The 16209-nt window shown below is 47.4% G+C and overlaps 1 protein-coding gene across 1 annotated transcript in view; it reads left to right on the forward strand.

The window, feature by feature from the left end:
* Positions 1–16209, forward strand: part of GLYR1 (glyoxylate reductase 1 homolog) — a 529972-nt gene that overhangs the window by 237109 nt on the left and 276654 nt on the right. Inside the window, exon 6 of the mRNA XM_078662916.1 lies at positions 16096–16182. Coding sequence (XP_078519042.1) covers positions 16096–16182 — 87 coding nt within the window. The remainder of the gene's footprint in view (positions 1–16095; positions 16183–16209) is intronic.

Genomic DNA, 16209 nt, shown 5'->3' on the forward strand with positions numbered 1-16209 from the left:
TAGATCGCCATCTGGTGTTGGGTCCGGATGTTTGCACTTTGTTTTTCTTCGAAGAAGTCTTTCCAGTCATGAGGTAGGTGACTCCTCCTTTCTGTGATAGTGTGCATGGGCATCAACTCCACCCCCAGATTGTTTTTTCTGCCATCTGGTTTGGATGTGTATTGCTCACTCCGGTATAGTTCTTGAACCCGTTCGACTCGCAATCCTCTACCCTCAACGGTATTATCTTTCGATCGTGGTTTCCCATTCAACGCGTATCGTTAAACTGAGAGAACCTTCGATCAGGAACTTTGAGGCGGGCCGTCGGGCCTTTCATTGCCGACCACAATAACAGTCGATGGAACGGACTCCATTTAACCTATGCCCTAATTGTCGTGCTAAATTCCCACGCACGACTTGCATGAGGTCTGCAACCTCTGCTTATCCCCGGAACACCATGAGAAGGACTGCGAAGCCTGTCGATCATTCCGATCGAAGAAGACTATTCGTTATCGTCGGGCAAGACGACACGAGATGCAACGCAGCAGCTGATCCATACAGGACATCTTCGGTGAAGATTCTGTCCTCCACTGTCCAGATGAAGAAATGGAGAAGAACTGATCTCCATGTCTGAAGCCGACTTCGACATGGAAGAAGAACAGAACATCACTCCAGGTCAGCGTTCCGGGAGTACAGACCCCCTGGTGCCCAGTGAACACAAATCTAAGGCTCCGGTATCATCTTCGTCCTCTAGCTCAGGTTGGCACCGAAAAAAGGTTTCAGATGCCCAGCTGTGAAACACAAAGACAAGCCTTCTGGCTCGAGGAGCCGGCCCCATTCCTGTACCTTACCAACACCAGTCGAAGCATCTTCTGGTCACCACACAGCCGGCACCGAAGGCACCTTCGACACCGTAGACCTTGGACTTGAAGTCTCAAGCCTAAAGCTTCGCAGCCGAAAACCTCGACACCTAAAGGCTCGTAGCCGAAACCCTCAAAGCTCGGAGCCAAAACCGGCCACTCCGAAAAGCTCGGAGCCGAAACCGGCTACACCTAAACATTCAGAGTCAAAACATTCCACGTCCAAAGACTCGAAAGCAACACCTAAAGAAAAGGATACTCCATCCAAAGAGACTCAGTCCGATGAACCACCTTTGGATCCGAAACACTAGGTGCTTCAATCCCAAACATCATTTTCTATCTATTACACCTACAGCGTTCTAATTTAGCATCTACATCCATAGCTTACATCTTGCTGTAATAGCTGCTTACCTACAAAACAGACAGCACTTGTCTTCGTTTCGAGTGCCCGCTATCAAAGCTTTTATGGAAGGCCTCAATAAAATTATTCCTCCTAGGCTTCCACCTTCCCCAGTGTGGAATCTTAATATAGTCCTTATGCGACTAATGGGTCAGCCATTTGAACCTTTACACAAACGTGACCTACAATTTCTCACCTGGAAGGTAGCCTTCCTTATAACCATCACATCTCTTAGAAGAGTTGCTGAGCTTCAGGCACTAACCATACAAGAACCATTTTTGCAAATACACCAAAACAAAGTGGTTTTTAGGACTAGACCAACATTTTTACCCAAAGTAGTCTCTGTCTTCCATATCAAACAGTCTGATGAGTTACCCAGGTTCTTCCCTCAACCAGACTCCGTGGCAGACCATGCTCTTCACACATTAAAGAGCCGTACTATATTACATTGAAAGAACAAACCGCTTTAGGAAAACAAAAATACCTTTTGTTGCTTTTGCACCACCGCATAAAGGCAATCCAATATCAAAAGCAGGTATTGCACAGTGGGTAGTTAAGTTCATTCAAACATGCTACATTAAAGCTAAACGCACATTAACAATTCTCCCTAGAGCGCACTCTACACGCAAACTATGCTTCTATGGCATTCTTAGGGAATATACCAATAGATGACATCTGCAGGGCTGCACCATGGTCTAGACCACACACATTCACATAGCACTATTGTGTAGATGTGTTAGCAAGGCAACACGCTAGTAGGGGCCAGGCAGTTTTACGAACACTATTTCAAACAACGGCAACAGCTACATAACTGCTGTATAGTCTATGCTAAAGCATAGGATCTACAGATCATATGCCTCAAACTGAAAATGCTGCTTACCACAGTATTCATCTGTTCTTGGCATATAGAGCTGTAGATTCATATGCGCCCACCCTCCTCCCCGGGAACCTTTATCTGTTGGAGTATTATCTTACTAAGATACATTATACATGGACATCTCTTTACTACTCTTACTAACTCCATCATCACCCTTATGGCAAAACAATCTGGGGATGGAGTCTATGCGCATGCGCACTATCACCGAAAGGAGTCGTCACCTACCTCGTGACTGGAACGACTTCTTAGAAGAAAAACAAAGTGCAGACATCCGTACCCAACACCAGATGGCGGTCTATGCTAAAGCATATGAATCTACAGCTCGAAATGCTAAGAACAGATGCATACTGTGGTAAGTAGCATTTTCCTTTCCTCACATTTCTGTCGTGGAACGATCTGGAATCTGCGTGGATCCACAAAATTCCACCCACCCCGCATTCCCCAAAGTCATCCGAGAAAAATGGTACCTCACTTTTGTGGGTAGGCCTAGTGCCAGCGACAGGCAAGTACCCAAAACTTATTGAGGAGGGGGGGGGGGGAGGGAACTAGGGAGTGTGCCCAAAATGTATGGGGGAGCAAAGGCCCTTGCCCAAATGGGTTGCTCCCCCCTCCCTGGTTCTAGTGGGCGGATTCCTGCTTGGAGATCGTCCTTCTGGGTTGATCCTCAAGCAGAGATCCACTAAGGAAGGGTGCCATTGGAAAGGGGAGATTCTCCCCTTACCAACGATACCTCTCCCATCTGTTTCGGTGCTCGGGGGAAGAGATAGCCTCACAAACACCAAAACTGTGAAACTGAAACGAAGTTTGTTTAGTTTTCGTTGTAATGACATGGCGCGCGCGAGCCTCATTGCAAGAAAAACCCAAAATAGGCCTGGGGAGGTTGGGAAAGCTCTTCCCCACCTCCCTAGGCAAAAATTAAAAAAAAGGGAAAGCCCTCTGCTGTCTGCAGCAGAGGGATATTCTGAGCATGTGCTCGTGAAGGAATGGTTCCGTCATGAGATCAGGACCACTGGTGCTCATGACAGAACCATTCTGTCATGAGCATCCAAAGGGTTAACACATTTATTGTTGCCCAAAAACTGCTGATCATACAAGGAACTTTGCAGTGCTTTCAGAACTGCTGCCTGTGGACACCCTGGGAATGTGTCATGGACTCCTGGGGGTCATTGGACCACAGTTTGGGAACCACTAATGAGTGCATTCCCATATTTTTGGCTCTGAGTTTTAGTGGTTCAGAGCAACAGTCTAACTTCTGTGAACCTGATGGGATGAAGTTGGAAAGGCCAGAGTTTAGCTCAGAATTTCAGTAATGCTGTATCCACTTTCATTGGCCAGTCACATATACCTTGGCGTTCGTCTATGTAAGTGTTTTTTAGCACCGCACGTGGCCTGGTAGATGTTCTTTAAATTCTTGAGAATTCCATTTGTCATATCGCTTTGTGAAATTCAGAATTACTTTTGCTGTTGCCTTTACACTCTTGGCAGATTGTAGGATGTGTTGGGTCCACCACCGGAGGAGACGGTATGACCATTTCCTTAGTATGGGATGTGTTTCACTTTGTCCACGGGCATTTCTAGCTCTTTACACTTACAACTTTTCTTAATTGGGTCATAATAATATGGTTTTGGATTTATTTGTTGATAATTATTCCCAAGTTCTTGCAGACAATATCAATTTTTTCAGTAACAGCTGCAGGGCATTCCGACCTAAACCATTTTTTACAGCAGAGGGCACTTTTCCTTCCTTCACGCATATTTTCACTTGCTCCAGTAGGAGTTTTGTAAATATCTTCATAGCCACATCTCAGGAGTGAGTTATTATAGGACCTTGGTTAATTCTCATTTCTTTTCTTATAGAGATGACTCATTGCATTGCTCTTTGAGAGTATGGAAAGGACAAATATGTAACGCTAATCTGGAAGACTTTTTCTAGTACTGGGATCACATGTTTTTGAAAAGTTCCTTTGCAATTAAATAACCTACATATCCTTTTTACCTTTTAAAAGTGTTGATCGTAGACTTAATAGATTGTTTTGTAACCAAATGATCACCAACTCTTTGCAGGGATTGATGGGTTCTAAGGTGTGGATTGTTCTTTAGTGGTCACTGACCCTGTGTCTCTTCATTCCAGAATACAGCAGAGTAATGGGCCACCCAGCCTTTGCTTAGGATTTTGACTTCAAGGTTTGTTTCAGCTTTGTGCATGCCAACAGCCATCAGCTTCTAGAATGTCTTTGCATCCTTTTCTGTGGTAGCGCTCTCAAATTCCTACCATTTTGTTTTGCAGAGTTTGTTTCCCGATCAGTTGGTTATGCATCAATCTGGTTCTTTTTATTTTGACTCTGTCTGACCAGTCAAGTTGATCCTTTTTTACTTTGTTGCACATTCTTGATTGAACCAGCAATTGAGAGCGGTCTGTTTGTTTGGTTAGCATGAGGGTGTTTGAGTCTTGGTTGCCCTGATGTTCAGTGTCCTCTCATACTGATTTGGCATTTCATTAGGCGATGTATTATTTGTGATAGTTGATCCTCACTATGTGCCTAATCACTTAGAGAAACCGTTCAGTCTTAGCCACTTTGAGGTTTTGCTTTTTGAAGCTATCCTACTTGATCCTTCTTCTCTTTCTGGTTTTGAGGGGGCCTGTATGCCTAACCTCTTCCTCACATAGAAGCTGGCTCTTTATGTGCTAAACCAATACGTTGATATACAGTGTAAAGAGTCCAGGGGCTTGCTATGACAGCCCAAAGTTCTCTTTTGGGGGTCGTGTGGTCGAGCAGCTTTAGGCTTAACACAGAGGAGTGCAAGACATTTGCACATACACACAAAGATTAATAAATAACAACACGACTCAAGAAGGAGATGCACACCAATTTATAAAAAAAAGCATGTATCTTTATATATGTTTAGGCATCAGAGAAATATCGTTCAGGTAATTACATTTTAATATAGAAATTCTTTTCAGTTCAAAAAGTGGACACTTGGTAGGGGGGCACCTTTGGTCCTCTTCCACATGGTCCTGGGGTGTCTGGTTTTCCATTACCGCAGCAGTTCTGGTAGAGGGGGCCTACGTGCAGAGGCTGCTGGCGACGTCTGAGTCCAGGAAGGTTGAAACCTTGTTGAACTCGAGCTCTGGAGGACTGGGTTTCCATGTTGGCACAGTTGGCCCTCTTCAACTCGGGCCGAAGGCGACTGGTGCTGGGCTTGCTTCAGGTGTCAGATTTTGGCAGTTCTGGATGCCTCACAGACTTGTTCTTTGGAGTTCATGGTAAGTCCAAAGCCTTTTTCGAAGGCATTCAGTCCTTCCAAGTTTCTTGAGTCTCGGCTGCAGGATGATTTGGCTTTCACGACGTTTTCGGCGAGGGATGCAGACAGGCCAGCAGGTTTGGTACCAGGTCAGCTGCTTCTCTCTTCACGGCTTTTGCAGCTCTTCAGTATCTTCTCTCTTTTTAAGTTGTCAGGATCTGCTTCTGTGGTGCCAGGGACTCTCCTAAATACTGAATTTACGGGTGTTCAAGGAATGTAGGAAAGTAGCCAAAGGGCTACTGACCCTTGGGGTCTTATACCACTTATATGACCACTTCCAGTGGGAAGTGGGCATAACTCTGTCCCGGAATTCCTAAGTATGCCATCACAAAGAATGAAAAATCATGTCCACCTCAAGGTAGCCTTCCTTTGGGGTTGTACTAGCCTGAAGTGTCAAGCCTACATGACTAGCTAATTTTTTTCGTCTTTTCAGTTGGCAAAGGGATCCTGGACAAAGGGGTTGGTTTAATCTCCTGTGAGGGGGAGCCAGATTTGCATTTCAAAGACGGAAGCCCTTTGAGGCTTGCCGTCCAGGGAAAGCTAATCAGCAGGTCATCCTTGTTCGACTTGGCCCTCTTGGCAGGGTCAGCCCAAAACTTTTTGCCTTCCTCCAATATTCTCTCTGACCTGTTTTTGTTGGTCTAATGACTCTGGGCACTTTACCACTGCTGACCAGTGCTAAAGTGCATATGCTCTCCCTACTGTAAATTACTATATGTGATTGATTTCCATGATTGGCTTATTTGGTTTACTGTCAGTCCCCAGTAAAGTGCACCAGGAGTGCCAGGGCTTGTAAATACAAATGCTGCTGGTGGGCTTGCAGCACTGGTTGTGCCACCCACAGAAGCGGCCTAGTAAAATGTGTCTAAGGTCTGCCATTGCAGAACCTGCGTACAGTCTGGTACTGTCATGCTGGCTGGGCAAGTGCACACACTTGCCAGCCCCTAAACCTTCCCTTTTCTTTGTGAGTCACCCCTATGGTAGACCCTAGGGCAGGGTGCATTGTAAGCATAAGGTAGGGCAAGCCCTGATGTATGTGGCATGTCCTAATAGTGAATTGCAGCCATTTTCGTTTTTCACTATTGTAAGGCTACCTGTTCTCACAGGCCAGAATGGGCTGCTGGAATTATTACACTCTATAATCCCAGTAGGCTCAGGGAACATGGTAGAAGGTCAAGTTTAGTATGCCTGAACTCAGAATAATAAAATACTTCTTTTAGCAAAGTTTATTTTAATATCCTGTGTTTGCAAATGCTACTTTTAGAAAGTTAGCATTTGCTTGCCTAACCATTTTTGCCCGCCTCTGCCAGGATGTGTATCTGCTGTCTGGGTTGTGTGAGTGACAGGGCTGGGGGATGACAGGTGGTGAATGGAGGGATTACACCAGAGTGGGTGGTGGGAGTGCCCCTTGACTCTGAATAGGGCTGTGCTCTGCCACCACAATGCTGGCTCCACCTCCTGGGGAGCGACTGATGACTCTGCCCGACACCTAGCCCAGGAAGAGGGAAGACTATCAACTAAGTGCTCCTGACTGTACTTGTCATTTCAATGCTGGCTCCACCTCCTGTGGAGCGTCTGCTGTCCCTGCCCCACACACTGAAAGAAGAAGGCAGAGTCTACACAACAAAGTGCTCCAGTGCTGAAAAGGACATATGCATAGGCCCCCTGGCCTGAAAAGACAAAAGAAACTGACTATAAATGTTGAACCCCTGCTCCTAACAAATCAGATCCTGTTCTAACCACGACGAACCTCTGCCTGAGGAGAAGGACCCTGAGAAGCTGGAAGAAGGACTGTCCCTGACCTTGGGACTTGGACTGCAGCTGGTGCCTTGCTACACTGAAGGAGAGGAGAAGTCCCAAAGGGACGTGGCAGACTTGTGCCTGGAACTAATCTCCAAGGGCTTGAACCCGAGCTAGCCCCCAGACCTGAGCCCCGGGACCATTGGGCTCATCCTACCTTCCCTGACGATTTACGACGATCAGCCTGACCTCTCCTTGCCGCCGGGGCCTCGCCTGAAGTGTGCCTTGACCCCTGGCCGCCCCCGCCTCGAGCCGCACCGCTCCTTGCTGAGCCGTGCCCCGCTCCGCCTGGGCCGCCCGCATCCTGCCCCTTGCAGCTCGTGCCTGGCCGCCCTCGAGCCGCACCGCTCCTTGCTGAGCCGTGCCTCGCTCCGCCTGGGCCGCCCGCATCCTGCACCCTTTGTTCCCCTCGGGCCGCACTACCCCTGGCCGCCCCCGCCGCTGGAAGCCCGGAGTCTTGTGCAAGGCACAGCCAGCCCGTACGCCTGTAGCGTACCGGCCGCACCACTCCACGCTATTGAGAGGTCACCCGCTTTTTGATCCCCTGTGAATCCGACGGAAGGTACGGCACGTAGACAGAAGCTTCCGCACCGCACCTGAGTCTGCCGCCGGTACTGGCCGAGTACCCGCCTCAGAGGTGCCTGTGTAGTACGCCTAAGTTTATCTTCACCAGTGCTGTACGCTTGCACCAACAGCGCGTACAGCCGCGAGTACGTTTATCTTCACCAGTGCTGTACGCTTGCACCAACAGCGCGTACAGCCACAAGTACGTTTATCTTCACCCCGGGACGCTTGCACCAACAGAGCATACCCCGCGGAGTACGCCACCCAAAGAGTGCGCTTGAAGCGTACAACGAAGAATAACGCTTGACGCATACACCGCGGAGTACGCCACCCAAAGAGTACGCTTGAAGCGTACAGCGAAGAGAACGCTTGATTTCCCCAGCGCGTACCCGGAGAAGTACGCCAGCAGTACGCTTGTTTTTGTCCCTGTGTACCTGAAAGGTACGCCCCGCGCCTGAAGCGCCTAGAACGTCCTTCACCAAGTCCATTGTGCAATTACCAGATCCAGGGTCCGCACCGTTTGTTTTCCCTGTTTATGCACACACGGACCAGCGGGTCATATCGCCAGTGCACGCGGAGCACCCGAGACCCATCAACAAGCCTTGGTAAAACTCACGAAGGAACTGTTATTCTTAACTAAGCACTGTGGTCACATTGTGATAGCGTTATTGGTCTTGTAGTAGTAACTGCCTTGAATTCTAAATTTTCACATAAAGTACCAGTATTTTTACATAAATTACGCCTGGTGTCCATTTGTGGTGGGTCATTATTCTTACTGTATGTGGTCATAAATGCTTAACTAACTGTAGCGCCCCGAAGTTTAGCCTTGTCTGCTCGCGCCACGCACCTAGAGGGTGAGCAAGGGTTATTCCCAGGGGTAATCTCCCACCCTGACTGGAAGTGAGGGTCCCTGCTTGTCGCTGGTACTTACCTGCGCTAACCAGAGCCCCCCTATTTCCAACAATCCTGTGAGGGAGTGTTTACACCCTCTTCCTGGGCAGGTGTTTTTGTACAGGGTCGCCTGAGAGCAGAGGCTCTCACCATAGGAGGTTAGAGCAGCGTTGAGGGTGGCAGGCTGGCAGAAACCAGTCAGCAAGGACACCAGCGGCTGGTAGGTTTTCAGGGGGAAACTTTAAGGTGCTCTCTGGGTGCACGTATTGGTGAATCCAACACTGGCATCAGTGTGTATTTAGCAATACAAAATGTTTGATACCAAACATCCATATTTTAAGTGGAGTCACCATGTAGCCGGGAAACTTTTTTTCAAAAGTGTCCATTTAAAATGGCCTTCCCTGCCTGCTTGCCCTGGCTGTAATAGGACTGACCAGCCAGAGGCATATCTGCTCGTGTAGGTGTGCCCTCACATGTGATATTCAGCACCCTACCTTAGGGCTGTTAGGCGTGCAGTAGGGGTGACTTACAGATATGACATGCAGTGCTATTGGACATGGCACACAGGGATGTGGGACATGTCGTATTTTCCCTTTTGTCTGCACCAAGACATGCAGCCTGCAATGTCAGTCTTGCATGTGCTTGGCGAGGGGATCCTTAGGGTGGCACAATTGGTGCTGCAGTCCTTAGGGGCCCTCTTTAGTACCTGTAGGAAAGTGCCTCTTTTGACTTGGCTAGCCCCCAATTTTTGCCTGATGCATGATGCGATTTCGAATACAAGCGCACTGGATCTGTGATAACCAGGTTTCCAGTACCAGATCGCTTTCCTAAAACTGTACCACGATTGGCACAACTTCAGCAACCCCTCTAAGTCCCTAATAACTGGTACCTCTGGTACCTAGGGCATTGGGACTGAAGAGGGTCCACTAGGGCAGCAGCACAAATAGTTCCACCCAAAGGACCCCTCACCAAGATCATGCACACTGCCATTGCAGGATTTGTGTCTTCGTGTAAAGAAAACTGAAGAGAGATATGGTAGAAATCAACCTATTGGAGCTAGAGTAGTGCCTCATCCCACAGAAGTGGCCAGTTAGAGGGTGTAGACACCCTAAAGGTAGGTAGCCCTTTGCCTACTACCTGTCAACCATCTTTAACACCCCTAAATGTAGTGTTTGGGTGTCATCCCCGTGCCCTGAACTTAGATTCAATAGACCTAGGAAAAGCAACAGACAAAGAAGAGCTGCTGACCTGAAAACCTAAGTCCTGGTGCAGGAAATTGGCACTAAACCCTGCTGACTGTTTCCAGGACTCCACAACTGTGGTGTGCTGTCTCATCCTGTAACTATGATGCCTTCAAGAACACTGGAGCACCTCCAGCCTTGGAACAATTGCTGAGAACTTCCCTTGGAATAGAGGAGCTACTTGCCTGCAGGCAGCAAACAACGGAGTTGAGTTTACCGATCTGCTGCTGCCAGATGACTCAGATGCCGCATCCAAGCCAGAAGAGTACATCAGACCCCAGGGGTCAGGTCTGTTCCCTTAAATCAGTAGACGGAAAGGTAGCAACAAGAATGAGGGCTCTCTTGTAGGAACTATTCTCAGGGAAATGCAGCGTTTGACTCCTAATATTGAATGAGAAAGATGCTGAATCTTATGACCTCATAAAAGGGTACCCTGATTTAGGGCTTTGGACACACCATAGAGGAATACAGGATTAAATTCAGGGAGATTTGAAAAACCCAATCAGTCCTATGTTGAATTTGTAGACTTTTCAGTTAAAACACAGGGCAGTTGGTTAACCAGTAACAATGTACAGGAGTATGAAGGGCTTTACAATTTAATTGTGATAGCGCATCTTTTGAGTAATTGTTAAACGGATAAGTTACATCATCATCTGGTAGACCTAGGTCCACTTTTTTCTCAAGAGTTTGGGAAGAAGGTAGATCACTGGTTCAAAACAGGGCTGCTGCTGGTGGGGGTGACCAAAAGAAAGAGTTTGGGAAGAAGGCAGACCACTGGGTCAAACAAGGCTACCAGGGGTGGGGCTGACCAAAAGAAGAGGGCAAAAAGACCCCCTCCCCCCCAAGGAAAAGATGGTGAAAAAAGAGAAAAACTAAAATGAGTCTTCCAAGGACCCCAAAAACCTGTTCAGAAGAGTAGGCCCAGAAACTCTTCACATCCCTGGCTGTCTGGCGCAGCAACCTGCACAAAATACAGACAACAGCCACATATAAATATGGTTGAAGTTGAAGCTCTGTGAGATATTGGTGCCAGTGTCACCATGGTGACTGAGCAACTGGTGTTGACAATCAAGCTACGGTACATCCAATGGCGTTGGTGTCCTTAGAATGAGGAGGGGTTTCTGGCCACAAAAGAGTGGCAGTATCGTCTGCAGTTCCTGTACAGCGTCTGCTTGGCAATGATTTGGACAACAAGCTCACTATGAGATCACAAATCAGCGCCATCTCCTCTGCCTGCTTCCTAACTCTGTTCATGCTACGTGAGATCTTCAAGTGGCTACCCTTAACATGAGACACCCTGTGACACAGGCCTTCTTCACCAGCCGACTGGCCTACGGCAGCGCCCTCTGTGTAGGAATCACCGCACACCTCTTACACAGCCTTCAGACCATACAGATCACTGCAGCTAGACTCATTCAGTCTTCTTACCCACACACACACGGCTCTATACAACCAAGGACCCGCGTATTTAAACCACCACCTGAACTTCCACCAACCGGCGAGAGGACTGCGCTCCGCCTCCCTTTCACTTGCCCATACTTCTTGCATCTACAGAAGCAGAAGTAGAGCACGCTAATCCTCCCACATCGCAGCAAAGACCTGGCACAACCTCAACACGCACCTCCGGACCATCACCTCACTTCTGGTATTCCGAATGACCCTCCAATACCCGACTGTTTGAATAAGCCTCCTGGACCTGCAAGCGCCTGAATACCCTTTCGGGTGATTAATTACGCTTTATAAATCTCGATTGATTGATTGATTTGGAGAACTCAGCAGGGGCTGAGGTAGAAAAGAAAACCCATGCAGCAATGCTGGGAATACGTGCGTGGGTGTGTGTAAAAACAAGAGCACAGAGTAGATCCCAGGAGGAAAAAGAGGTGTTGGAGCCTGAAATTATAGCCCTACCTTCCAAGAGAAAAGGCAAGAAGTCTGGGAAGCTAACTTTTGATCAGACCCCAGATCAAGTCCCCACTTCACTTAGAAGACTTGTCGGCTTCAGAGGGAACTGCGACCAAGGAGCTCGGGCCTTACACAGCAGAGCGCTTGGGCCCAGGCGTGCCCTCTAGGGAAGATTTGTGCCAAGGACAGAGAACCTGCTCCAGCCTTGAGAGCCTGAAGCAGTAAGCTGCTGATCAGGAAAAGGGAAGTGTCAGTTGTTCCCATAGGACCTAATGGGACGAGGGACTCCTACACTGAGGCCATTAACCCTAACCTGGTGCCACTAAGAGAGTGATAGTGCCTCAGGAGTTTAGAGAGTTAGTTTCTCCTAAGCATTGGCCCATAACATTTCTCTAGCTGAGCATCTTGGCCAGACCCAAACTTCCTGTAGGTTTGTGAACCTCTTCTACTGGCTATAAATGACCCAGAAGGTGAAGAGTGTTTGATACTTCTGTGCCACCTGTCAAGCCAGTAAGAATACAGGTAGCCACCTAAAGACCCCCTTAATTCCACTTCCAGTTGTTGGAGTACCCTTTTAGAGGCTTAGTATTGACATTGTTTGTCCCCTTGACTCTCAAACAGCGTTAGGAAACAGATGTATTCTGTTGGGAGTGGATTATGCCACCAGGTATCGTGAGGCAATTCCCCTGAGACTCACCAATCCCCCTGCAGTGCCTCAGGCTCTCCTTGGTATGTTTACCAGGGTTGGCTTTCTAAAGAAGGCAGTATCAGACAGAGGCTCAAACTTTGTCTGCATACTTCAAACATGTGGCCTGAGTTTGCAATGACGTACAGGTTCACTACCCCATACCACCTGCAGAAAAATTGACTTGTTGAAAGGTTTAACCAGACCTGAAAGGTATGATTGGTGGACTCCTTGAAAAGCTCAGAAGGAGATGGGATGTCTTACAGCCTTGCCTGCTTTTTGCTTACAGAGAGGTGCCAACGAAGGGAGCAGGTTTCCTCCTTTGAGCTTCTGTTTGGCCACCCTGTAAGGAGATCTCTGTCTTTTCAAGCAGGAATGGGAGAGACCTCTCAAGGAATCCTAGCAGGCTATTGTGAACTATGTACTTGGCCTTCGTTCCAGGATGGCTGAGTATATGGAAAAAGCAAACAAAAAGCTTGAGGCCAGCAAGGAGCACCAGAAGCTCTGGTATGACCAAAATGCTGCCATGGTGGAGTTACCACCAGGGCAGATGGTATGGGTTTTGGAGCCTGTGGCTCCTAGAGCCCTCCTGGACAAATGGACTGGGCCTTACCCTATCCTTGAGAGAAAAGGTGAAGTCACCTATTTGGTGGACCTTGGCACGTGCAGGAACCCTAAGAGGGTCATCCATGTAAACCACCTGAAACCCTATAATGACAGGGCTGAACTGACCATGCTTATGGTCACAGGTGAAGATCATGAAGCAGAGAGTGAACCTCACCCTGACCACCTCTCTCAGAACCCGAAAGATCGGTCAGTTGAAAGAGTTGTCTTGTCAGACACCCTCGCTGCCCAACAGCAGACTGATTGAAGGCAAGTCCTAAACCAGTTTGCAGAGCTCTTCTTCCTTACCCCTGATCAGACTAACTGGTGCACACATGATGTGGACACTGGTGACAGCCTTATGTCAAATAAAATTTACAGACAGTCTGACCATGTCAAGGAGAGAATAAAGGCTGAAGTAAGCAAGATTCTGAAATTGTCATTGAACCTTCGGAGAGCCCCTGGGCCAGCACAGCTGTTTTAGTTCCTAAACCCCACTCCCAGGGTGTAAAGAAAGAAATTAGGTTTGTGTGGACTAAAGGGGCCTCAATGCAGCCACAAAAACCGATGTACATCCAATTCATAGGACTGATGAATTGATTGACAGGTTGTGGGCAGCCAAGTATCTGCGTACTTTGGATCTCACACCAGGGTACTGGCAGATAGGTCTGACCCCTGGAGCCAAAGATACATTTGCATTCTCTACTCCAGATGGGCACTTCCAGTTCACTGTGATACCCTTTAGATTAAATAATGCCCCTGCCACCTTCCAAAGGCTGGTGAAAAAAGTCCTTGCTGAGCTGCAGTCCTTTAGTTTACCTTGCAGGATCACCTGATCCACCTTGCAAAGGTCCTGAAGGCTCTGCAGATCAGTCCTATGTACCTCTTACTAGGGATTTACCTAGAGTGCTAAATGTTTTTGCCAGTTGGAGAACAATTGTACAGTTTTGAGCAAGAGCCCTGGTACTGGGGACCTGGTTAGCAGGAACCCAGTGCACTTTCAGTCAAAATCACATTTACCAGTCAAAAAGTGGGGGTGGCCATGTCAAAAAGGGGCACGTTCCTACAATAGTTATCAAGTGTTTAGGTTGTTTATAGTGTTGTGATAACTTTCTACCTTCCAAGCTGTTTTTAAATTGCTTAACCCACCAATAATTAGTGTTAAGTTCTTGATGGTAGTAAAATATAAGCATGTTATTCTTACAAACACTCAGTTACACAGGATCTTAATGAATTACTGGCACAGCATGGCATAAGAGACTTTTTTCCAGCAGTAGCAGTATGCTAAAGCAATACTTTTGCTCTGGAGTTCGAAGTGCACAGGTGGAGAATAGCAGGTTCAAGCCTTATATGGCAGGGGCTTGGATTAGCTCCTTCCCTTGCTCTCTTCGCTTAACCCCCCCCCTAATCAGTGAGCATCAAGTCAGACTGTTGTACCCATTGTTCAGAAAGTTCTGTCATAACTTTCCTTGTTCAGCTGGCTTCACTGGCAGAGCAGTTACAGCTTTTCCCAGGCTGTCGTTGCAGTTCATTTACTATCAATACTTCTGCCTGCCTCTCTGGGCTTTACTTCCAGCCCCTCCCCCGCTTCTCAGGTGCCTTCACAAGAGCAGATAGGGAGGTGTTAGTCCAGTCAAGTGATAGAAGTCTCACGTTGGGTTGCTGCATACAAACAGGATTCTGAGGATGGATGTGCCACATTGTGCAGTTTCTTTTTGATGCAGTTCGACACTTTTCGCTGTGCAGGTGCCAAAGGTTGTCAGCAGCATCGGCAGTCACTCTGAGATAGAGGTCCCACTGCTCTAGGCCTCTGTTCTTCCACAGTACGTTACTGAATGGGAAACAGTCACTGGCACAGTTCTTCTGCAATCAACCACCGTTCTGGCACAGCTCCTGCATACCGTACCTCCTCCAGGCAGCCTCCTTTTTGGGTGGCGCCTCGAGTACTCCACCAGACAGGTCACAGGAAGTTCCCCATTTGCAACTCTTGCTCCGGGTTTCTCCATTGGGCAGACTCCTTGCTGAGACCCCTCCTGTGCCCACCTCTTCGTACAGCCTGGTGCCCCCCAATTGGTTAAAACACTTTAAAATACAAAGCTACATAGGCTCTCAGTGCCCATGCATGATTATACAAAACAGTACAGAAACCTTCATGCAGGTTCACTAAGGGCAGAGGCTTACGAGTGCAGATTATGCAGGCAGCATTCCGGTCTATTCAACTTGACATTCTGGGCTACCCGTTTGAATTTTTATAGTTTTCGCAAACTTGTGTGACCTGTAGTAGTGCACATGCACTATGTTCTCTGTATAAACGGTCAAATGTTACAGTTTTGAAAGATCTAGATTAAGAAGCACACTGACAACGGGCTACTTGCTTTATAGCTTCAAAACTGCCCTACTCAGTTCAGTTCAAATAACTTTATTCGATTCAATCGAATCGTAAAAGTTTACATACAACTGCCCTACTCCTTTTCGCCAAACCAGGAAAGTCAGCATATGGCTGAAAGGCCACCTTGTTTAAAATGTGTTGGCTACCTGTTAATTTATTTTGTGGTTACCCATTTACATCAAATTCTTAATGAAAATACTACTGTATTGGTGGTGGGAAAAATTATTTTGGAACCTTCCTTTTTTAACTTTTGAACTGCTTGTTCGATTGGCACCAAATTTGTCAGTGTCTTATATGTGCTCAAATACATTCTCTTTTCAGGTGGTACATATTGATCAAAGGAGGCATACGTTATTAAGGGTACAAAAATAGGATTTCTATGGAGTGAGCTGTCAACTTAAGTTCCTAGGTATAACTGCTTGGGTTGTTTGGCTAACAGAATTACAAAGGGAAGGTCTGGAAATTAAAATATTGAAATTGTGTTGCAATGCTATTCTCATCTGCTCACATGATTCTTCTGTATGATGTGGCTGAATGATGCAAGATTGATCTGCCTTTCTCACCTCAACTGTTGATTCCTTTGTTTGCTTTGTGCTTACAGGATCTCAGCTCTCCTGAATCAAGCACCATGAAGCGAATGATGATGGGAACCCTAGCTGGCTTCAAGTGGCAGTCTGCGCTGAATGAGGTATTAGTTGTAATGTGGAGTGTTTTT

This window comes from Lissotriton helveticus, chromosome 10, assembly GCF_964261635.1.
Source record: "Lissotriton helveticus chromosome 10, aLisHel1.1, whole genome shotgun sequence".
Lineage (NCBI taxonomy): Eukaryota > Metazoa > Chordata > Amphibia > Caudata > Salamandridae > Lissotriton > Lissotriton helveticus.